The sequence below is a fragment of the Rhinichthys klamathensis genome, unplaced genomic scaffold (assembly GCF_029890125.1).
Source record: "Rhinichthys klamathensis goyatoka isolate OS25496 unplaced genomic scaffold, OSU_Roscu_1.1 h1tg000019l_1, whole genome shotgun sequence".
Lineage (NCBI taxonomy): Eukaryota > Metazoa > Chordata > Actinopteri > Cypriniformes > Leuciscidae > Rhinichthys > Rhinichthys klamathensis.
In genome coordinates this window covers 1,313,913-1,339,171 of record NW_026606570.1, presented here as the reverse complement: position 1 = coordinate 1,339,171, position 25,259 = coordinate 1,313,913, and the positions used below count along the sequence as shown (strand labels likewise).

Genomic DNA, 25,259 nt, shown 5'->3' with positions numbered 1-25,259 from the left:
CAATGGTGTGTTCCCAGACCCAACATCTTGATTGTCAGGCTACATTAAAGGGATAGTTCACCCAAAAATGAAAATCCTGTCACTCACCCTTCAGTTGTTCCAAACCTTTATGAACTCCTTTCTTCTGCTGAACACAAAAGAAGATATTGTAAAGAATGTTGGTAATCAAACATTTGATAGACCCCATATATATATATATATATATATATATATATATATAATGATTATTATTATTATTATTATTTATATTGTAAATTGGACCCCAAATGGACCCCCCCCCCCCCCCCATAGTATGGAAAATACTATATTTGTTTCAATCACCCTTGTTTGAAATATGCAGATTGAGAGATTTGAGAGATTACACAGAAAAGCTGAAGGTGTTGTTTAAGTGTTGATGTGATATCTCCCACAGGATGCACTAAAGTTCATGCACCATGGGAAGAGACGCAAACTTATGACTGGTGACATTGACCATGCTCTTAAACTAAAAAACGTGGAGGTAAGAAAACTGAAATGAAATGAACCACAACATTCAGTACCTTTTACAAATTATTTCTCCTATGTAAAGCAAGTTTTTTTTAAATTGTACTTGTCTCCTTTAGCCGCTGTATGGATTCCAGTCTCAAGAGTTCATCCCATTTCGCTTTGCAAGTGGAGGCGGCAGAGAATTGCATTTTTATGAAGAAAAGGAAGTGGATCTTAGTGACATCATCAACACACCCCTCCCTCGAGTTCCTCTTGATGTTTCACTCAAAGGTAATTAACAAGCATTCCTCATATGAAACTATTTAGATGCAAACTCTATACCAAACCTAGTGAGTTGCTTACTTAGCATATACATCATTATAGACACTGTCCTGACTTAAAAGCTGTCCCAAAAGGAACAGCATAAGTTTTCTTGCCTTTTAGAATACCTTGTTTTTGCTTAATACTAAGGTAGCATCAAATGTGTCCTTTCCAGAATGCAATGTAAGTGAGCTCAGTAAAAAAGTTTCAAGATAGTAGATGAGTGGAAAATTAAATAATATATATATATTTAAATTAAATGCTGAATATCTAATTAAAAATAGACTATTTAGCCCATTATTTATTGTGCTGTTTACTTTTGTTTATTACAAGTGTTTATAATGAGCATTGTATCATTAGATTAGCAACATGCTAACATCAGACTGAATCAATTGCGAGTCAAGTCTCCAATGTGCTTTGTGTGAGGAGCGCTATTTGCATGCTACGTTTTTTGTCTGTGAATGACATTGTTTCCCACATTAGCAAAAAAAAATTAAGAAGAAAAAAGCCTGTTGTCTCTGTCTTTCAGCTCACTGGTTAAGCATTGATGGTGTCCAGCCTGCAATACCAGAGAACCCACCTCCAGGTAAAAGTTTTTCAGCCCTTTCTCTCTTTTGTATTATGTTGGTATAGAGTAAAGGAATATGTTTGGATTATTGTACTGCAAAAAAGATAAAGCTTATATTAAAACCACACTATTATTGCAGGAATAGTATGATAACAGGAAAATAATGATCCAATGACGCAAACAGATTTCAATGCACCTGTAAAGCAGCTCTAAAAAGCTGAAGTCAGTTCAGTGTTGATTCGGCTCCATTGTAGAGATCATCAATTGTTAAATTAATTCAATTGGGCTATAAAGCAGCTCTGCAGAAAACAGTGATGTCATCGTACAGCTCAGTTCAGTTCCCATCAAATAGTGTCAGTGAGTGTAGTCAGATCAATTATATTGTTGAATATCATAATAACATACATACTTACATACTGGTATCTTGTTAATACTATTCCTATTAACTAGTATTAACTTACATACTATTTGTGCATTAGACCGTATATACTGCGCAAGTTTGCAGTAGTACACTAGTATCCCATTTCTAGCTTATTATTACATTAAAAATACATGAAATAATTTTGTGATTTCTTTATCCTACTCAGCCCCTAAAGAGCAGCAGAAGGCAGAGTCTACAGAGCCGCTCAAAGCTGTCAAACCTGGACAGGAAGAGGAAGGCTCTATCCAGTCCAAGGGTCAGGGTGCAACCTCTGCTGAAGTCAAAGGTCAGAAATTAGTTAAGTTAAAAAGGTACAGTTGCAATCAAAATTATTGAACCCCCCTGCCCTGCAATACATTCTGGTAAATTGTATGAAAACACTTCAAGTAAAGCATCAGTTAACCATCATAGTAAGTTATTAATACATATATTGATTCTGAGAATGTTAGGTTGAGTTACTGAGTTAAAATAAAAAATCAATTATGTATCAAATATGGCTGTAAACATCCATATACAAAATTATTCAACCCCCAAAATCAAATTTTGTAGAGAATTCTTTACTCTTTATAACCTAAAATAAACATCTGACACCTCTTTACTGAAATATTATGCTATTAGAAATATTATGTGTACAAAAGCTTCCAGCTCACTGATTTAACAGGGCTTCAGACTAACTTTTTTCACTAGGAGCACAGTGGCCCCCAACTGAAAATTTTAGGGGCACAACCAGAAAATTTAGGAGCACATACTAACATAACAGTTTGTAAATCAACATACTAACCAAATATTCACATTTCTACTAATTAAATTTCCAGTGTATTACTAATAAATACTTTGATAATAGATGCAGAAATTACAATGCCTTTGCGCTCTGATTTAACGTAACAACCTCTTGTCTTCTAAAAGCAACCGGCAGTGGCGTTGCTTTTTGATTTATTAACATGTCACCGCATACTCTATGCTTCAGGCTAAGATTGTGTTTAACTAGCGTATTGTGTTTAAACTGTGAAGTGTCTGCACTGTCGGCAAACTTCGTGTTCCCCGCAGTTATGGGGTAGCGACTGCAACATTCGCAGGTCATGGAATTCATCTCCTTACAGTACTACCTTAACCAGCTGAATTCTCGCAGCCCAGTCTTCACGAAAATGGTGGGTTTGGCCTTTTTCGCCACAAAAACCTCTCACTCTGAATCATCTTCCGACTGTGACACTGTACTAGCTGCAACGTTTCAAATAGCTCACGGTTCAGTTTGTTTCACGGTTTTAGGTTCACGGTTTCGGTATGATTCGGTATGTGCTATGTTCAGAGGAAAAAAAGACTACTGTCAAATAAAATAAAGAAAATATGAACAAATAATCTAACCACAAGCAAAATCACAAATAAATACAATAGAGCAAAGATACTAATAAAATAAACAATGCTTTTCAGGTAGCTCTAACATTAGTTTTCAGGTACAGAAATTGAATAAAATAATCAAATGTAAAATAACATTGCATATTTGACTATATAAATTAAAGATTAATCCTTATTAAAGTTACAAAAGCTATTCAATTCAGAGCTGATTCAGTAGGCCTACACGATACTGTGAGTGTCTTTCTTGACCATATAAGTTCACTTAGTCTTAAGGCATAGCAGACTATGTCTGCTAGGATACTCATCAAGACAGACATGTTGACATACTTTTTGTGTGAATTTGTTCATTCAAGTGCAAGACTTGAAAGAGAACTCAATATTTGCGCGCTGTCTGAGATGAGTAGCCTACACATACGCACAAATCTTCTAGACGCAAGTTCTCTTTCGCGTCTTGCTCTTGAATGTTTACATTGGCAAAACTTAAATGAGTTTAGTTTAAACACCGATGGTAATGTCTGCAGTTAATGTCTGCAAGAACGAGTCATTAGTTCGCTAGTTCATTGCTCAGACGCACAACAGGTTGTCTCCGTCTCCTTCCCACAGACGTTTAAACGCGCGCTCGATTATCTCTAGGACCCTCCCCCTCCACACATTAGCCACTTACAGTGGCCATTCCCTATTCTTCTCACACTCATTGGCCTGCCACACACTCCGGATTCATTGAAAAGCCCCTTCCACGTGTAACGTGTAAAAAAAAAAAAAAGGGGACAAATTTACTGGTCGCACATGTGCGACTGGATGTAAAATTCAGTCGCACACTCTCAAAATTTGGTCGCAAAATGCGACCATTTGCCGACCAAATGCGCCACAGTCTGGAGCCCTGGGTTCCCGCACTGTCACTGCTTTCTTCAAATCTCACCAAATTTTTCAAGGGAATTTAAATCTGGAGACTGTGCAGGCCACTCAAGAACATTCCAAGATCGATCCTTGAACCAAGCTTAGGTAGATTTGGATTAGAGCCCGACCGATATATCGGCGCGCCGATGTTATCGGCCGATATTAGGCATTTTCCTAACTATCGGTATCGGCCTTTATAATGGCCGATAAATTAATATTTTTAAAAATGCGGGTGCGGTGATTCATGTAAGGGTGGCGCTGCCAATAAAGCACATAAAAGCTGTCACAAAGAACTGGCAAAAGTAATGATTGTGAATACATCAAATATAGCAAGGAGACATTTTAATTTTTTATTAATAAACAAGTGTTTTCAGTCAGTGTCGCTGCAAAGTTGACGACGCTGACTCGCGATCTTCAGTGAACAGGCCAGAGAGAAATACACATTTCATACGGATTACAGCAGAGAGCAGTCTGTCTTTCGTTTTGAATTGTTCTGTTTAAAAGTAGACATTTCAATATAGATCTATTTCTGCTGAGTTTTGGTTAATTTATAAGACGAGTTGCAGTTCACGCGCCGGCCGGCACCTCCGTGTCGAGATTATCTATTGTCGGCTATATTTACTTCTTATTTATTAAATCCAGGCAATTGGTTGATGAAACATTGATTAAAATTAAGATACAATTAATACAAAACGAAATTCACTTTAATGAAAGGCTTTGTGCTTTCTGTTTTGAGGGCTCTGTGAAAGTTTTAAAGTCGTTTAGTGCTGCTTTCAGAGCTTGTCACGTCCGTTGTTTTTTCCTCATAAATGCGAACACGAAAAATAAAATAAAATGAATATTTTATGTTCTGTTGAGAGCCAACCCTTCTTCATCCAGTGGGTAGTAGCCTATTACTTTTGATTTGCGCAGTGTAATTCACAGAATTGATTTCTCTGCTACCAGTCTCTGTCACGTATTGTGTGAGCTTGTGATGACTAGGGAAAGCGCGCAGCTGAGAAGTCCTGATTATATTGTCTGCTATATTGACTTCTTATGTATTAAATCCAGGCAATTGGTTGATGAAACATTGATTAAAATGCGTTGCGCGAGCGTCATATCTCCGACAGTAAACTGATGCCCCATTCTGCTTTGTAACGGGCGCTTTTTCGCGTCTCGGGTAAACAGCTGTTGCGACGCGAGCAATAACGGCCGCGTCCGGTGTAGACAGTGTTGAAGCTCATTCTGCCTAACGCTACGTTACACAAGCAATACTTTATATAATTATAACACTATGTTTCATGTTTAGTACATTTTGCTTACTACTTATTTAAAAATAGTATAAAAGTACTGTACATATGTAATTAAAAACGTTTTCATTATGATATTATTAATTTTACTTTAGTAAAAAGATCTGAGTTCTTCCTCCACTGGTAGAGATTAGAGGAATTAAGACTAAAAATAGAAGATAATATTTTACATTAAATTAATACATGATTAACTAACTGTATTTTTTCTATGTACATTTCTGAAATGCGCTTTCTGTAAAGCTGCTTTGAAACAATATGTATTGTGAAAAGCGCTATACAAATACAATTGAATTGAATAATAAGGTTTTGTCAGTGACACTTTTGATATATTTATTGATATGTTATGTTTTATATAACGTGACTAAATTAAAAGACAAAGTCGTTAGTGAAGATTATGCAACAGTATTTAGAATATAATATAACATGCAATGCAAACTAGTTTGGTTACAGCTCAAATGTATCATTCTCAATCTATTATTCACCCTGCCTCCATTACATATCTTTGTCACACAAGTGTTTGATCACCACATTTGAGTGATCATTGCAAAACGTTTATATATTTATTCTGTTTATACTGTGTATTCTATATACAGTACCCATCAAAAGTTTGTACACACCAATAGGAAAGTGTGTCCAAACTTTTGACTGGTACTGTACTATAATACACATACATAATATTGCTACTGTATTATAATATACACATAAATAATATCGGCCGATATATCGGTATCTGGCTTTTTTTTTATCGGTATCGGCATCGGCCCCTAAAAATCCATATCGGTCGGGCTCTAATTTGGATGTATACTTGGGATCATTATTCTGCTGGAAAGTCCAATGATCCAGTAAAGTTGCAGCTTACACATTGAAGTCATCACAAACTTTGACAAAATATCCTGATACTTCAAAGAATCCATTACGTTGGTCACATGGTCAAAATTTTCACTTCCTGCAGCAGCAAAGCATAACAAGACTGACCCACCTACATTTTTTACCTTAATAATTGTGTTTGTGTCTGGTCATAAGCCATGCCTTTTTTGTGCCAGACATACTGCTGATTCATGGGTATAGAAAGTTCCAGTTTGATCTCTGGCGAGCAGGACGAGGCCGAGGGCCGTGAGAGAGCGGCACGAGGCCGGTGGCGTGATTGATAATGAGCGATACCTGCGCGACACACCGATCTCGTATCTCTCACGGAGGAGCAGAAGCATAAAGGAGGAGCGACGACAGTGAGAGATACGAGACCGGTGCGTCGCGCAGGTGTCGCTCATTATCAATCACGCCACCGGCCTCGTGCCGCTCTCTCACGGCCCTCGGCCTCGTCCTGCTCGCCACAGTCTCATCACTCCATAAAACAATCTTCCAGAACTCCACAGGCCTTTCCTAATTTCTTTTACCATATTCAAGTTAGCCTTTTATGTTCTCTTGTTCAGTAAGCCCCTTTCACACAGCGCTTTGAACCCGGCAAATTGCCGGCAAATTGCCAGAGTGCCTTCTGTGTGAACGCAAACACGACCCGGGACTGATGCCGGGATCGATGCCGGGTTGGGGACCTAGTAACATTGCCGTGTTCAGACCCGGAACGCGCGCTGTGTGAACAAAAGCCGTAACCAATGCCGTGTCGTAATGATGACGCTGAAGTGAAGTGAAAGCAGGCTAGTGAAACGGTACGTAATGCGCTAGTTTATGATCGAATTAGAGAAAAAAATGCACAAGCGTGGTTTCTCCAGAGAGAAATCGCAGCTCATAAGCAAACTATACACGTTGCTGAGACATTACATGTCACATCGATGTCACGTGTCTTTCCGGAACATACACGGGTTGTGTGTGAACGCGCTCTCTGATTCCGGCAAATCACTGGCAGTGTGAATGAAGCAAAATCAAACGAACCCGGGTCAAATCCCGGGTCGCTTTATCCGTGTATTTTCCGGAATCTCTGTGTGAAAGGGGCTTTAGTGGCATTTGTCGAAGTGTCCGGGCATGAAGTCAAGGCTTGTTTAGTTTTCTTAGTCTGCACTGAAATGTTTTCCCTCCTTTTATCAAGTCATCTAGCAAGTCTTTGGCAATTAAATTAATGTTTTTTTTTCCCTCAGCTGCTCTGATTAAACATGTTATTCCCCTTGATTAAATTGTCTTTTTTCTTCCATGTCCTGGAAGGTTTGCTATGGTACCATACATTTTAAACTTACAAACGATGCTACCAACTTTGTCTCTTGGAACTTTTAGTGTCTTCTCATAGCTTGTGAGAGTGCTCTTCATAGCTCTCATAGCTTTTGTCTTGTCCATATTTGCCAATTAACTTCAGCACATGCATGAGCTAAATGTATGCATATGTTACAACTAAAGCTAATAAAGTGGTGTAATAGGGTTCCCAAAATCTTAATTTTGGTTTTACACATTGTACCCTACCATACTAGTAAGTGATTTAAAAACAGCAATGTTGAATAATTATGACATAGCTGCATTATAAAAAAACTCAAAAATATTACATTATATATAGTAATTATCACTATTAATATGCCACTAAAGTACTATATATATTTTTTTTAAATCTCTGGATCTTTAGAAAAGCTTACATTTTATAAATCGTTAGTCTCTGTGGGGTTGAATGATTTTGATAGCAATTGTACGTCTGGTGTTTTAGTTAATTTTATTCTACTGATTTTCCAATCTTACTCACATCATTCTCATGGTGTTTCAGGAAAGGAGAAGATGCGGATGAAGCCGCGTAGCACACACGAGCTCTCTGTGGAACAGCAACTGTATTATAAAGAGATCACTGAAGCCTGTGTGGGATCTTGTGAAGCCAAAAGAGCGGTATGTGTGTGCAGTGTCCACTCCAAAATATTTTTTTTCTAAATGGTGGTTAAAGCGAGACAATTTATCAGCCATTAAACTGTATTTTGCATTATTTCCCTAAAATGTTTATCCCTGTGATATTTAGCTGTATTTTGAATATCTTTCTGCATTATGATAATCAAGCAAGTTTGACAAAAGACCACCTAAAACAAAAACATTGAAACGTCTTTACTTCCACATGTTATATAAATGTTGCTGTAATGATGCCACCAGGAGGCACTGCAGAGCATAGCAACAGACCCTGGCCTGTACCAGATGCTGCCAAGGTTTAGTACCTTCATCTCCGAGGGCGTGAGTACATTCATAAACCACTTATATCTGCTACAACTGCTTTATTAACCAGTGTAAAATGGCTACAACCAGTAAAATAGGTGATATGTTAGACTTTTAGCTCTCTCATGCAAACACACGCATAAAAACAGACCACTTTTTAGTCTGATTTTAGTGTTAGTTCAGGCCCACATCCAGAATCAAATCATTGAGGGTGCTTTTGAAATGAGTGAGGGTTGTCTTGCAAAACAGATGTAATGTGTAAGTAAGGCTACTAAGCACCACCATAACAAGAATAGCAATGTACAATTAGAGATTTGCAAGGTTGAAGTCATGAAGTCATTACTTAAATAATTGCAACACCATTTCAAAAACATTGTATGGGCATGAACTGGCTGGCTTATAGCAAATAGTTGTCATCATAAAATACTGAACATTTTTCTATTTATCTATTAGTCTACATTTATATTGCCTAATTTTGACAATTTTTTTGTACTGTCCATTGCTATAGTTATCACTGTGTTAATCCTTGCAATTTTGAGAGTGAATCCCGCATTTAAATATGGATGTCACCGAAACTTTGTAGTGTGTATGTGACTGTTGGTTCTCTTAGCAGCATGAAAAGCAAAACTTTTATTAAAATTATGAATTATGAATGACTATATATAGAAAGTGTTCTGTATATACAGTCCTCAGCATAAATGAAAACCATGAGTACCCCTCTGAAATGTAACTAATTCAGCAGTTACTCTTTACATAGAATATTAGGGGTTCTTTATAATGTTCCAGCAAGTCTGCTTGATTAATTACCAAAGAAGCATGTCAATATTAATCAGGAAAATTAGATTTTTAGTATCACAGTGATAAAATGTTGTAGCAAAAATGAATTTGAAATGAAAACCTCCTGAAAGTTTCTAAATAAAACTAAATAAAAACTTTCTGGTGCAAGCTAAAGGCACAATATGTAAGATTTTTGGATTAAAATATAAAAAAAAAACACTAAAATAATGTTATAGATTTTTGGCAATATTGCGATTAAACTTTACCTCATGTAAACGCAATACTTAGATCAAACCGATGCTATTAAGCTCATAATCGTAATAACCATATTCGCATTTAACTATGTGACTAAGTATGCCGATTAACTAAGTATGCCGATTTTAATTGCAATAAACAGGCATGTAAACACCTTACGCCGCCTTCACACTGGCAGTTGAAATCAGCTTTGAAACGACCGGAAGTCATTCATTTCTTATGGAGATTCGCACATGCGAATGGGTCCGAACGAGTGCGGTGCGAAAAAAATCGTGTCAGTTGGTCATCCGGATGCGTTCAAAAAATTGATCTCTTGCGAAAGGCTACGGACGGTTCATAACCGACAATTCCAGCGGAAGTTAGCGTTGCTATGGTACTGATAAACAAACCTGAATTCTTAACTTTTGATAAAATAAATAATGATTTTATAATAAGTTCTCATGTCATTTTTTTATTTTCATGATTTTCTAACATTATTAGGGCAGTTAATACAATTAAAATGTATAATTAAATATTGTGGTCGTTTTTCCTCACCCAGCTCATTCACATACAGCCAGAAAATTCCATGATGGCAAATCGTCGGCTGGTCAATGCTCTTGCTGTTGCTCTCCTATACTGGAGACGCAAGCAGAAAAAGAAGAGATCTAATCTCTCCGCCATTTTTGTTCTACTCGCTTCCGACTCTTTTCAACGGTGTAGTACGACGTCCGCTGGGGGCGTATTGCGTATTACGAAGATGATTTCAACTGCCAGTTTGAAGGCGGCGTTAATCTCATTATTACCGCTCTGACCAAAGTACGCATGTGCTCGGTTCTACACGGATGCCGTGTGTTGTTCCAACAACTTCATGAATAAACTCAGTGACATTATTGTTAATTTTTCTCTTCTCCAAATCGACCAAACTCTGTCAACAACTCGTTGCGCAGTCTCTGCTCCGTATTTTCATCCAGACAGCACAAAGAACACAACGGCAGTGTGGGCAAACCCGGCATTGCGGTGTTCATCACGGCGCCGAATAATATCCAGTACGTCCATAAAAAATTATTTTTAATTTGATATGAGTAGATTAAACAATGCAGTAACATGCATACTGTATGCCTATCTGAGTGTGGTATAACCATACTTAATGGCGAATAATCAGAATAATGAAAATTGCATGTAACTGGAGTGAAGAATTCTGCTCTTGTCATGTAAACATCTTACTGCGATTAAAGGGTTAGTTCACCCAAAAATTTAAATTCTGTCATTAATTATTCATCCTCATGTCGTTCCAAACCCATAAGACCTTTGTCTCAAAAATATATTTTTGATGAAATCTGAGAGCTTTCTGTCCCTCCATTGACAGCAACATCATTGCAACTTTCAAGGCCCAGAAAGGTGGTAAAAACATCATTAAAAAAGTCCATGTGACTACAGTAGTTCAACCTTAATGTTATGAAGCGATGAGAATACTTTTTGTGGGGAAAAAAACTAAAATAACGACTTTATTCAACAATCTCTTCTTTTCCATGTCATTCTCATACGCTTTTTATTAGTTGCTTACTAATACCACAACATTTTCAAGATTAAAATTAAATATACAAATCCAAAAATTAACCAACAATAAACAACAGCGAAACAAACAAACAGACAGACAGACTATCATGCTACTGCTGCGCCATCTCTGATTTGGCTGTAAAGTGTTTCACAAGTACATTTAGGCCAAAATAAATCCTCCAGCTCAAGCCAAAGAAGATGCACAATGAATCTCTTATTTATACCATGTCTGTAATTATGAGATGATTCATGAGCATGCAGGACACTAAACAAAAACTTAAACACTACTGATTGCCATTACATTCAAGAGATCAACAGACATTTCTGCGATTGGCTACATTGCTCAACGCTGCAAAAACACGCTGCAAAGAAACCTTTGACGTTCTCTAGAGCACGAACACAGATACGCACTGAAGAGTTTGTTCCTCTGTTTCGCCAATATGCTGTTATTATAGTTCAAACTGAGGGTGCTCTTGCTTTCATTTGAGGGTGTTTAGCACCTGTAGAATCAGGCCTGTGTTCATTCCTCTATAGACCTTATGTAGCCCTGCCCCGCTCGTTATCTTTTGTCTTCCGGTCTGTATTTTCACAGCGATCTTGCCTGTTTATGAATGAACGGCTCGTTTTAAAATCTTCCTGGTCTTTTGAGATTTGTTAAGACATCTGCTTAAAACATTACAATCCTCGTGATAACTTTCGTTAACTTTACATTGAGTAAATCCACTTCAAAAGCTAATTACTCCTGGACAGCAATGCCATAGAGATATACAGAGCGACCGCAAAAACGGAAGTTCAAAGACAATATTCTAAAGATGGCGACGCCCTTGTTTCTCTGGCGCATAAGGTCTATATGGGTGTCACAGGAGTAAGTGTTATCTCTATCTCTTTTTCAGGTGCGTGTAAATGTTGTTCAGAATAACCTGGCTTTGCTGATATACTTGATGAGGATGGTGAAGGCTTTAATGGACAATCCCACACTATATTTAGAGAAATATGTGAGTTATTCACACACTACATACTAACAATAACACACACATATTTACTTCCCTTATTAAAAGTTACTTTTTTAAAGGGGTCATTTAGTTTTTTAACAAACCCCGACCTTTAGAATTAAGACCCTTGATTTGTTTTGCTGCTATACCTTTAAGGCTTCCATGTAAACATGTTTTATGATTGGTTGACTTCTTTGGATGTAAAATAATGTTATTTTTGGACTAGAAAGGACATTTTTAGTTTTTAAACTTACTATATGTTTTCATAGTACTACCTGTTTTATCTAAAAAATTCAAGGCAAATGCTATTTTTCTTAATGTGACTGCTTTAATAGAAACTTTTGTTTTCTGCTGTCTTTCAGCTTCATGAATTGATCCCAGCAGTGGTGACGTGTATTGTCAGTAAGCAGTTATGTTTGAGGCCTGACGTGGACAATCACTGGGCTTTGCGAGACTTTGCTGCTCGGCTGATGGCTCAGAGCTGCAAGACGTTCAGCACAACCACCAACAACATCCAGTCTCGTATCACCAAGACCTTTACTAAGGTAGTAGAACCTGTGTGTTTGCGTGCTCACATTGTGGCTGGTGTGTTTACAAAGTATTATTCGTTTTAACCAATTGAAACAAATACACCTGACAAGCAAAAACAGAAATTAGTCTAAGAAGCTTAAAGTGTCCATCATTTTTATATGACTTTCTCTAATTGTCAGGCATTGTTGGATGATAGGACTCAGTGGACGACTCGTTATGGCTGCATTGCTGGACTTGCTGAACTTGGGCATGACGTGAGTTTCCTTCATTCACTGTCTACTATAACCATATTTAATGCTTTGGAAGCACATTTATACTTAATGTATGTCATTTTTCTTCTGGTCTTAGATGCTAATTGGTCAGTACAGCATCAAAAATATTTATCTAAAATACCCAATATAGTAAACGCTTGTTCATCATATTACTGAGCAGCACTCATTAAGCCCAATTGTGCCTCTATTATGCGTTTTTAAAGGTTCTTAATTAGTTTTGGAGGTCTCCTACAATAGGTTTACATGCATCCAAGGTCAAAAAACACTTTAATTTTCTCATAATATACATTGTACAACACCTCATTTCTACGAACGATTGCGTTGGTTTTTCCGTATCAATTCCAGCGTGAGTCCTCATCCTTTTGAAGTGCATGCAAAATGGATTTGCAGCACTGAAAACAGCATATTCTCGACATGTTGACAACACAAACCAAACTCTTCCAGGTTACAACTAAATTGTTGGCTGGCATTATGCAAATTTGTTACATTGCTACATAGGTATGTAACAGGAAGTGAGACTGGAATAGCTCGTTTTCATATGACGTCACGCCACTGCGTTGCCATGGCGCGAAATGCAAATGGAGGGCAGGAAGTGATTTGCTGTATTTAGAAAGCACTATAACAAACTCAAAATGCCTATGTTTTGCGTCGTTTATGGTTACTTAAGGCGAGACACTACAGGTGAATAGGGTAATTTTTTTAACTAGCAGATATCAACATGAAACTTTCCCAGTTGATTACCTACATTAAGATGAGAAAAAAATATATTACAAGGTTTGTGTAATCTAATGTTTAAATATGCAAATGAGGCATTATCTACTTAAATATGCACTAATTTGCATATATTTTAAAAAACGAAATCTGAGTATTGGATAAAGCCAGGTTCAAAATTCTTTTTTCATTGTGTTCACATATTAGATGAGAAAAAAATTACAGAGGGATTTATGGATATCTACTTTTGTTATCCTGTAAATCAGAATATACTGTCAGTAGCCTTAAAAAAATTATTTTCACCATGTTTTTTGGAATAAAATGTTATATAAATCAGGCTAGGAATAATATATTTACAAATCCCTCTGTAAATGTCTTCATAATATAACTAGGTACAAGACTGGAAAGTTTGGTGTATATAGGTGCTACTGAAGTGGAGATTTCAGACTTGGAGTATGAGAGAAAAGTCATTTTGAGAAAACTGCCTGTGAAGATTTCGCATCAGCCAATGAGATCGCGCATTGAGAGTTAAATCCCCCCTTTTACTTTCGCGATTGGTTGCTGATAAAAAGGAAATGACCATATTTGGATCCGACAGCGTTGTACAGGAGAAAGAAAGCTTTCTAACCGTGTGTGTTATGACAGGGTGCAGATCGCGATCGCTGAGCAGCAGGATGATTTATAACGACAACTTTTGAAGAATTTATGAGAAATCTACATACGCAAACAGACAAAGTGTAGTAAAATAAAGACCTAAATGTGTATTTCGGACTTTTTTTCACCTCAAGTCTGAAAGAAGACATGTTATTGAAGACAAATATCCCAAAATCTCAAAATTGACAAGTGAAAAAAAACCCATGTTTTTGCCTGCCGTGTCTCGCCTTAAATCGATCAAACCACGAGGAGTTTTTATCGTGTAGGCAAGGCAAGGCAAGGCAAGTTTATTTATATAGCACATTTCATACACAATGGTAATTCAAAGTGCTTTACATAGGGGGAAATAATTAAAACAGTTTAGAATAAAAAATAAAATAAAGTACAGTAAAAACAGTCGGACGAACAGTGGCACAGTGCTCATTCAGTAAATGCATAGCTAAACAGATGTGTTTTGAGTCTGGATTTGAATGTGACTACTGTAGGAGCACATCTGATCTCCTCTGGAAGCTGGTTCCAGCTGCGGCTGGCTTAATAGCTAAAAGCAGACTCTCCTTGCTTAGAGTGAACCCTTGGTATTTCTAACTGATGTGATCCTAATGATCTGAGTGATCTGTTGGGTTTATATTCAGTGAGCATATCTGCAATATATTGAGGTCCTAGCCCATTGAATGATTTATATACCAGTAATAATACTTTAAAATCAATCCTAAATGTAACTGGGAGCCAGTGTAAAGACCTGAGGACTGGTGTGATGTGTTCATATTTTCTGGTTTTGCTCAGGATCCTGGCAGCAGCGTTCTGTATGAGCTGCAACTGTCTTATGGTCTTTTTAGGAAGGCCAGTGAGGAGTCCATTACAATAATCCACCCTGCTGGTGATAAAAGCATGCACAAGTTTCTCTAAGTCTTGACTGGAAACAAAGCATCTAATTCTTGCAATATTTTTCAAATGATAGTATGCTGATTTAGTTATTGCTTTGACATGACTACTGAAACTAAGGTCTGACTCTAGAGACACACCAAGATTCCTGACTTGATTTTTAGTTGTTAGACCCCTAGCGTCAAGGTATGCATTTACCTTGAGAACTTCATATTTGTTTCCAAATGCAATGACTTCAGTTTTGTCTTTGTTTAACTGAAGAAAGTTTTGGCACATCCAACCGTTTACTTCATCAATGCATTGGCACAGGGAGTCAATGGGGCTGTAGTCGTTAGGCGATAGGGCTAAGTAGAGCTGTGTGTCGTCTGCATAGCTGTGGTAAGAGATTCGGTTCTTTCTCATTATTTGGCTCATTGGGAGCATGTACAGGTTGAATAGGAGTGGTGCAAGAATTGAGCCTTGAGGGACTCCGCATGTCATGGGTGTCCACTCAGACTTATGGTCTCCTATACTCACATAATAACCTCTCCCTTCTAAAGTGGGTCGCACACCGGACGAGAAGCGCAGCGCCGCGTCGCGCCACGTCTAGGACAACTCCAGGTATCGCACACCGGACGCGCACATTCTATTCGCGCGAGGACAATTTTGAATCAACTCCTGGTAGAAGAGCTGCACGATGTGTGTTTTATCTTGATTAATTATTTATTTTTTTATGTTCATTGAATAATAGCTGATGTTTGAACGTTAATCGAGTAAAAGTGTCTATCACGTTGAGTCTGTTATTTTGTTGTAACGTTATCCGTTGTCTAGGCAAATATGTCACATAATACAATAGTATTTATTTAGCTAGCGTTTAGCTAACCCGAGTGAAAACAGCACAGGGTGAAGCCATGTACATTAACGACGATTTGAGACAAATAAATGTACATTTACTATAAAACTATGCAAATGGCGCTCTGTGGCGCGGCAGGGTTTTGAACAAGGTCCTGAGCCGTAGCTGGGCGCCGCGGACAGACGCCGAATGGCGCCGCCGGTGTGTGTACACTCATAGAGAATAATGTGTTCGAATTTTAAAGACCTGGCGCTGCGCGACGCGGCGCTGCGCTTCTCGTCCGGTGTGCGACCCCCTTAAGTATGACCTGAACCATTTTAGGACTATCCCAGAAAGCCCCACCCAGTTTTCCAGCCTGTCAAGAAGTATGTTGTGATCGACAGTGTCAAATGCAGCACTGAGGTCGAGTAGTACCAGCACTGATAATTTGCCTGTATCAGTATTTAAGCGAATATCGTTTATTATCTTTATGAGAGCTGTCTCTGTGCTGTGATGCGATCTGAAACCAGATTGAAAATGGTCAAAGTATCCATTCAAGCTTAGGAATTTGTTCAGCTGATTGAAGACAACTTTTTCAATGATCTTGCCTATGAAAGGAAGATTTGAGATCGGTCTATAATTGCTTAAGATGGTCTTATCCAGATTGCTCTTTTTCAGGAGGGGCTTGACAACTGCAGTTTTCAGGGAGTTTGGAAAACTCCCAGAAAGAAGTGAGGCCTTTACCACTTCTAGGAGATCTGCTTCTAAGCTGTTTAACACACTTTTGAAAAAAGATGTGGGAAGTGTGTCAAGGGCGCAGGTTGATGTTTTAAGGTGCTGTACGGTTTCTTCCAAAATTTTGCCATCAATTTCTTCGAAAACAGACATAGTAACTACTTTCTCAGGTAGTGGTCTGATCTGTTTGACCCCAGCGCAACTCAAGGATGAGCTGATCACCTTTCTGATATTATTGATTTTCTCAGAGAAGAAAGAAGTAAACTCACTGCACTTGATGTCTGAGAGCATTTCACTGGGAATCTGGCTTGGGGGGTTTGTCAGTCTCTCTACAGTAGCAAAAAGAGTGCGTGTGTTGTTTAAGTTGCTGTTTATAATATTCGAGAAGAAAGTCTGTCTAGCTTTGCCTAGTTCCATATTGAAAGCATGGATGCTGTCTTTGTAGATGTTATAATGGACTACAAGTTTTGTCTTCCGCCACATGCGCTCTACTCTTCTGCATTGTCTTTTCATGTTTTGCACTGCTGTTGAGTTTCTCGAAGGTGCTTTTTGTCTACCACTCTTCCTGACTTTCACAGGAGCAATATCATCAATTACACTTTTGATTTTTGAGTTAAAAGATTCAAGGAGAAAATCAACAGAGTCAGCAGATATGCTTGGTTTTAAAGATATAGCCTTCATAAATAGCACACTAATGTTCTCATTTAAGCATCTCTTCTTGACAGACACAGATCTAGCTTCAATGGCAGGAGAGATCAGTATATCAAAGAAAATACAGAAATGATCAGACAGTGCTACATCCTTGATAACAATCGATGAGATGTTTAGACCCTTACTGATAAGTAAATCTAGAGTGTGTCCACGATTATGTGTGGGTCCATGTACATGCTGAGTCAGATCAAAAGTTTTGAAAACAGTTTTGATTTCTTTTGCCATATTTGTTTCTGCATTATCTATGTGAATGTTAAAATCTCCAGCAATGGCAAAACAGTCAAACTCAGAGGAAATTGTTGATAACAGTTCTGTAAAGTCCTCAGCAAAGGCTGGAGAGTATTTTGGAGGCCTGTAAATAATGATAAGTAAAATACGTGGAGCACCTTTTAAAACAATACCCAGATATTCGAAAGACGGGTAATTCCCAAATGATATTTGCTTACATTGATAGACATCTTTAAAAAGAGCAGCTAAGCCCCCGCCTCTCTTTCCCGCTCTGCAAACACTCATAAAAGTAAAGTTAGGAGGGGATGTTTCATTGAGGACTGTTGCACTGCAGCTGTCTTCTAGCCAAGTTTCATTTAGAAACATAAAGTCCAGGTTGTATGTGGTTATTAAGTCGTTGACTAGAAGTGATTTTTTTTTAAGTGAGCGGATGTTTAAAAGTGCTAACTTAACAATCTTACTTTTTGTCCCCACAGCGATCTTAGTTTGCCGTGTGATAGGCACCAGATTAGATGGGTTTGCTGTGTGGCTTTTGAAGGCCTTAGATTTTCTATCATGTAATTGAACAGCAATAGAGAAAGATACAGGCACACTGGGTTCCCGCTTGTTTTGTAAACATTTAAGAAAGTTACTGTTATCATAGCGGGGACCCGACATATATCACTGAGAGTTGGTATCAGTTGTTTTTGGTTCACCGCGAGCCGCTGGAGGATGGTGTGGGCCCTGGCGCTGTGGCAGTGGCCGAAGAGCTCTCACAGGAGGAGGAGGAGGGCGAGCTAGGCCCGCAGGCTTTGGTGGTTGTGGGGCCTGCCGTTTTTTGGTTAACATCTGGGGGCTTGCAGCAAAAGAGTGGGATAGTTTGGTTCCAGCATACACCAGTTTTTCCATTTTCTCTGAGAAGCACAGAAGTGGAGTTGCTGGAGAGAGGGATAACGTGTCTGGTGAGAGGGGCTGTTGTTCTGGTGTTATCGGAGGCTGTAATATGCTGTCCTGTATTCCCTGGCTGTTTTCCAGAAAGTCGTCCTTGGGTGCTGAATCTTCTAGCAGTTCTAGTATGTCACAGTCTGTCTGTGGTGAGCTCTGTGGGCAGGGCTCAGCTGAGATTGTGTCCGTGAGCAGAGGTTGTTGTGGCTGAGTGGTGTTATCATTGTCCTTGTGTGATGTGTCGGCCGCATGTCCATTCAGGTGCATAAGTGAAGTCCTGTGGTCATTCATACTGTGTCCAGGTGTGTGTGTGCCATTCAGGTTGAGTGGATTGGCACACACTGCAGAAGGATGATGGAGGGAGAAGTAGATATTGTCCTTTAGCACTCTTGAGCCAAGTTTGTTTGGGTGGTGGCCATCCTGTTGGAACAGTTGCCTCTGACTCCAGAAAAGATTGAAGTTGTCAATGAAGTTCACTCCTTTTATATTACAGGTTTTTTGCAGCCATGTGTTAAGCCCAAGCAACCGTGAAAACCTGTTTGTTCCTCTTGCTGGGAGTGGTCCACTGATGAATGTCTGAACTTTCAGTCTTTTAAGTGTTTCAAAAAGTTCCTTGAAATCCTTCTTAAGGAGTTCTGACTGCTCTTTATGAATATCATTCTTCCCCACATGAACAATGAGTCGATTTGCAGTCTTATGTTTCATCAGAATGTTCTGAAGTTCCTTGTTTACATCAGAAGTCGTTGCTTGTGGAAGGCAGCATGTAGTTGTGTCCCTGCTAATAATGTTTCTGATTATCGAATCACCCACTATCAGAGTCCTGGGCTCGGCTGCGCTCTGAGCTGAGTGCCGCTGTCTGCTCGACCTTGAGCGCCAGTTAGCATTAGTGTTAGCTACTGGCTTATTCATTCTGTGTTCGATCACATTCATTACATTCAGGGATTCCTCATTCATTAATACTTCAAATCTGTTCTCAAGATGTATAGGCGGTGGTAGGAGACCAGTGTTTGCAATCCTTGTCAGAGCCGTATCTGGGGTAGAGGATGTTACTGCGGCAATGTGTGATGCTCGTGACAATATGATGTCTCGAGTGCCTTTGGGTCTCGCTCCCTGTTTGTGCCATCGATTTGTAAGTCGATCGGCTTGTTTCTCTACACTCAGTATAGCCTGTCGAGGAGCACTAGATTCATGGGACTCACCGGCTGTATGCTGAGGGCGTCCATGATGAAGCTCTGTTGTGTGTTCCGTCTGGTTTGGTGGTCCCACAAGTAACTTTGTTTCAAGAACTGCAATCCTTTGTAAAAGTCTCTGGCAGTTAGTGCAGCAAGTAGATTCCAGAAGAGGCATTTTCTCTTATCCTTATGAATGTAGGGAGTTGTGTTTTCTCTTCCCCGGAATGTAAGCTTTCAGTGGGAGGCTGGTCGGAGAAAAGAATTCTGCTTTTTTCTAGTAATCAAGCGTTTGAGCACTGTACTGATTTGCTGAAGTTAAAATTAGGTGATAAAAGGAAATAAAATATAAAAAATAAACGATAGAGCAATAAAAAAATATAAAAGCGATAGAGCAAAGCGCGGAGCAGTAAGCAAGAGCGTCCGAACAGTAGCTGAGCAGGAAGTTCAGTGTACCAAAAGTTGTTGTTCATAAGGGGGGAAAATGCAAGAAATTGACCGAAAAACTCCGGGAAAACGGCTTGCAAACCTACGTCTGCGGTCGGGAGGAGCCGAATGGGAAAATGCCCGTTTGTGCAGTGATCACTTCGTCAAAGGTGAGTTAATACAACTTAAGTGGCTATGTTTGTGTAACGTTTCCGAACTTTGTAAAGTCAAAGTATGTCTGTAAGACGAGGTAGTTGCTGATATCTACCGCCTCGATGGCAGGAAAATCTTTCAATTCAGTTGAAAATCGCTCCTCTTCATAACGTAAGGATCACGTCCAACATATGTTTGATTTTTTGTTTACATCTTTCTCTTGTAATAGCGTGTAAAGTAGTACAGTACGGACTTTCCTCCATCTCGTCCATTGCGCTCTTCACTCCCTGCCCTCCATCTGAATTTTGCGCGTCATCATAATCACGTGACTGAAACCCAGCTATTGCTGACGACTCGTTTCAGCCGTTCTGAATCCATTCTTTCTTTTAGGACAGGGGTTCCCAAACTTTTCCATGACAAGGCCCCCATACGCATTTTGTGTAGCGGATACGCATTTTGACCTCAAAGTACGCTGGTACGATTTGTCACTCTAATGGTGCGTTCACGTGCTATGGAAAATATGATATTTTCCACTTGTGAACTGGTATTTACCAGTGTGTTGCATTCAAGTGCTTTTGTTGTCGTAATGTGGTAAAAAGATGGAGATCCAGACCTGTTATTTAGGTAAAACTATTTTAGATTGCTTAAGTCATCTGCTACAGCAAGAAAATGATTTATCAAAACTCAAACGGTTAATAATATGCTGTATATTTTCTAGATCATGAATAGTACATATTTTTACCATTCACGACTCTCGCGTTGCTCTCCGCCATTTTGAAAAGGTCAAAGGTTATCTCATCTTGGCAACTCGTGCATCAAAATATTCTACGAGTTGCCCAGTGGAAAATACCACATGTGGGGGTGTTCATGTGCATTTTCCATGTCGGCTTTTGGTATTTACCATAATTACCATAGCACGTGAACGCACCATAAACTACGCAAAAGCCTGGTGACGCTTCTGTGCACGCGCAGTGCTCAAATCAAGCAACAGCAAAATAAGCGGAGTTCGACCAATCATAGCGCTGGGTTCATTCCCCAAATAGCAAGCGGGTATGATTGACAGATGCTTAAAGCTGCCGTCTGCAACATTTTTTTGATCATATTCAGTGAAATCGACACTATGATTCGACAGAACAACATAAATAAAGTGGTTTTAAAAAAAAAAACAGAGCTTCTAACTCCACCTGGAGCGTGTTATTTGTTTTGCAAAAATCCACAGCTCCCGGATCATCGGGTCCAATCAGCACAGGGGGGTGTGAGATCTGACTGTCAATCACAGATCGGGCACACGCCACCCCTCACGCACGTTACAATCACATGCACACGCCTGAAGTTCGCGCAGTAACGAAGAGTGATGGCGGATGTATCTCGCTTTCAAAACACTAACAAATCAAGTAAGCTCATTTAGAGTATAAATGACGTTAGCAATTGCAATCTATCGGTAGATTAGCCAGGGCAGCATACCTCCAAATACTCCATGGTGTTGATGGATGCTGATGAGACGGGCGCGTTCACAGATAACCTGGTGCACACGCACTAACGAGCACGAACTCGGTGGGAGGGTATCCGTTGATAGTGGGGGAGGGGCACGAGAGTTGTAAACATTCAAAATTTTGCCTATGTCCACTCAATCTGCCAGACTTGCCGACTGCAGCTTTAAGGCCTATCATTAAAAAGAGACTGAAAATCAACAGCAGTAAAGAATCCCACTCGATCCCGCTTCCACTCCCGCGGCGCGCCGTCTGACTGAGTTCATAAGCGAGGACAGTACACTAGTCACGGTACTTCTGACTCCTGAAGGTAAACGGGCTGGGGTGGATGTGGAAAGTTGAAATATTGTTTTTAGTTAACTTAATCTGGATTCGATGATCACACGTGAGTGATCGCAATCGCATGCGTTATCTTAAAATACTATGGCGGCAAAATCAATGCCTAAAATAACCAAGCGCACAACTGATGTGGGCGCGCGCGGTAAATGACTTCCGCGAGAGGATAACCGATCTGCACGCGAGGAAACAGGAACTCGCGAGCTCATTCAAACCGTGCGCGCATGATCATTCCCCACGCTCTCGCGCTCGATCTGCTCTCGCCTGCTGCTTTTGCTCGCTCGAACACTTTTATTTTTGGCATTCGAGGGGTGGGACTTATTGTTTTAATAACCTCAAATGTCATTGGTTATTTCCCCTTTTCCGAAAGTCAGTTGTGATTGGACGCCTGCCCAATGACCCATAATTCACTTGACTTGAGACATGAGACATCACTTAATTTGTTTTATTTATTGTGGTTTATTAATGTGTAATGTGATTTAATCCATTGTTAATATAGAATAGATTCTTACCAGATACTTTATTAACAGGAAGTCTTACTAGTGATTGCATTGTGTTGTTAAGAGATATTGAAGACTGTAATGATGCATTTCCATGGTTATTAGCATTGTAAATGTACCAAAATTATTATACATTTTTACGTAATATAAATGGTTCATTATATTTTCTATTAAATGTAAAAGGGGTTCTGGCTTCACAAGTTAAGATACAGTACACAGGATGAATTATAGCTTACAAATGCCTTTTCAGAATTTGCTTGAGTATCAATTAAAGAATTTTAATTTTTGGGTGAACTTTCCCTTTAAGCAGAGCCCTAAAGTGTCATCTAGGTGCCATGACTGGTATGCAACACTTCAACATAGCTAGCATGCACCAAGCATTTTTCTATAATATATAAAAAAAAAAAAAAATGCATCACAGATATTTTTTATTTTATTTTTTCATTAAAAAAAGCATGTTGATTGTACATTATACCAAGGAATTTAGTTACTCATGTACATTATCATTATAAACACCTAAATTCAATCTGTTTATCATATAAAGCAACTGTGTCTCTTCAGAAAATTTGGACTAAATGCTCAATTCATGTGGATTAGTTTTATGATCTTTATTAACTTTTTGAAGCATCAAAGTGGTTGTTCAGTAGCTGTCAATGGAGGGACAGAAATCTCTTAGATTTCATCAAAAATATCTTAATTTGTGTTCCAAAGATGAACGAAAGTGTTACGTGTTTGGATTGACATGAGGGTGAGTATCAATTAAAGAATTTTCATTTTTGGGTGAACTTTCCCTTTAAGCAGGGCCCTAAAGTGTAATCTAGGTGCCATGACTGGTATGCAACACTTATATAGCATGCACCAAGCATTTTTCTTTCTTTCTTTTTTTGTTTGTAAAGAGAGTCCCATGAGAGACAATGTACATGTGTGTTCTTTTCAGCAGCTGATAAACATTTAAAACAATCTTCATTTAAGATCAAGTTTTCAACAAGTTTTCGAAATTATGATTCAATCTTAAAGCATGTGACAGCTATACATCTGTGGAATTAAGCTGTAATGCTGAAAAAAGCATTATAGTGTAAATTGTTTTGCTGGCAATGCACAAATGAAATGTGGAAAAGTACTGCTGAAGTTTTGGAAAGTACATCGAGGAGAAAAGGGGAAAATATCCCTCCTGAAGAACAATGTGCATTTCAGTTTAGCATGTACAATATGCTGATGCATCAGCCAATGTGTTAATAGGGGAAATAAATAGAAACAATTTCCTATTTAATTGTCAACAGAAAATGTAAAATTACATTGTAAGCTATAATTCATGCTGTGTACTGTATCTTAACTTGAGAAGCCAGAACCCCTTTTACATTTACATTTACGAAAATATAATGAACCATTTATATTACGTAAAAATTTATAATAATTTTGGTACATTTACAATGCTAATAACCATGGAAATGCATCATTACAGTCTGTACATATCTCTTAACAACACAATACAAAAAAACTCTTGCTCAAATGCACGCACACACACACGCACACTTATTTTGTTCGATTTTTTTAATGATCAAATACTCAGTAACAAAAATGTTTGCATTGTGTTCCCTTTCTAACCAATTGTTATTGTTTGATTGTAATCATAATGCAAAACCTGATACTTATCTAAAAAAAATATTTTTTTTAAAGTCTTTTAGAATATCTAAATAAAAAAACGAATAAGATAGAGAAATCATGTCTAAAACAACAATAGGAATCAAAAAGTCTTTCTATGTATTTATATAGGAAGCTATAATGTTATTGTTTGATTGTAATCATAATGCAAAACCTGATACTTATCTAAATTTTTTTTTTTTTTTAAGTATTTTAGAATATCTAAATAAAAAAAAACGAATAAGATAGAGAAATCATGTCTAAAACAACAATAGGAATCAAAAAGCCTTTCTATGTATTTATATAGGAAGCTATAGGCAGCCTACAGGTGGTTACAGGACATTTCACACATATATATTTAAAGCCACTGGATGGCGGTCTTCTCACTTGAATTTTTTTTTTTTGCCTGCAGCCAGCACTCTATTTTGATGTGAAATGTTGCATTTATTGAAAAAATATATATAATATATTAATTCTAATGGAAAAATGGCTCATAAAAATTATATAATTAATGCAAAGTATCATAAAAATCTTTAAAAATTCTAAATAATAATAAAAAAATATTATTGAACAAGAATATATTTGATTGGTTTTCCTGGGGGGAAAAAAAGTTAAATTTTAAGGCTTCTGTCTTTTTTGACCGGGAGGAAGCTAAGTGTAACCCCTAAACGAAGAAGCCCAGAGGGTTAAAATGTGCAATGTTCAAATGCAAAGACAGCACGTCACAAATTAAAGCCCTTTTTTCTGTAGGATTTAGTATCATATTTGGATATTGCCATGGAATAATAAATTAAGTGGCACTATCTTAAAAGTACACATCTATTTGTTGCTGTTTTTTTTACTGTTTTCTAGGGGTTTCTTAATTTTAGACTAGTTGAACAGCACACACACATTATATGCAATGCAAGGTAAATTTTTACCTTGCATACCCCCCCCCCCCCCCCCCCCCCCCCACCCCCACTGATAGTACTCAAAAAAAAAATTCAAGGTTGGCAGGTCTGCAAATACCACTTTTAAATATGAATGTTTTTCTTACACAAACGCATCGCTTCACTTCAGAAGGCCTTTATTAAACCGCCAGA

At 38.3% G+C, this 25,259-nt stretch overlaps 1 protein-coding gene across 1 annotated transcript in view; it reads left to right on the top strand.

The window, feature by feature from the left end:
* The window catches only part of taf6 (TAF6 RNA polymerase II, TATA box binding protein (TBP)-associated factor), a 72,180-nt gene that overhangs the window by 6,665 nt on the left and 40,256 nt on the right, over positions 1 to 25,259 (top strand). The window contains exons 2-10 of the mRNA XM_056235961.1: positions 413 to 499; positions 603 to 756; positions 1,316 to 1,372; positions 1,942 to 2,061; positions 8,013 to 8,128; positions 8,384 to 8,461; positions 11,905 to 12,006; positions 12,366 to 12,548; positions 12,714 to 12,788. Of these exons, the coding sequence (XP_056091936.1) occupies positions 413 to 499; positions 603 to 756; positions 1,316 to 1,372; positions 1,942 to 2,061; positions 8,013 to 8,128; positions 8,384 to 8,461; positions 11,905 to 12,006; positions 12,366 to 12,548; positions 12,714 to 12,788 (972 nt within the window). The remainder of the gene's footprint in view (positions 1 to 412; positions 500 to 602; positions 757 to 1,315; positions 1,373 to 1,941; positions 2,062 to 8,012; positions 8,129 to 8,383; positions 8,462 to 11,904; positions 12,007 to 12,365; positions 12,549 to 12,713; positions 12,789 to 25,259) is intronic.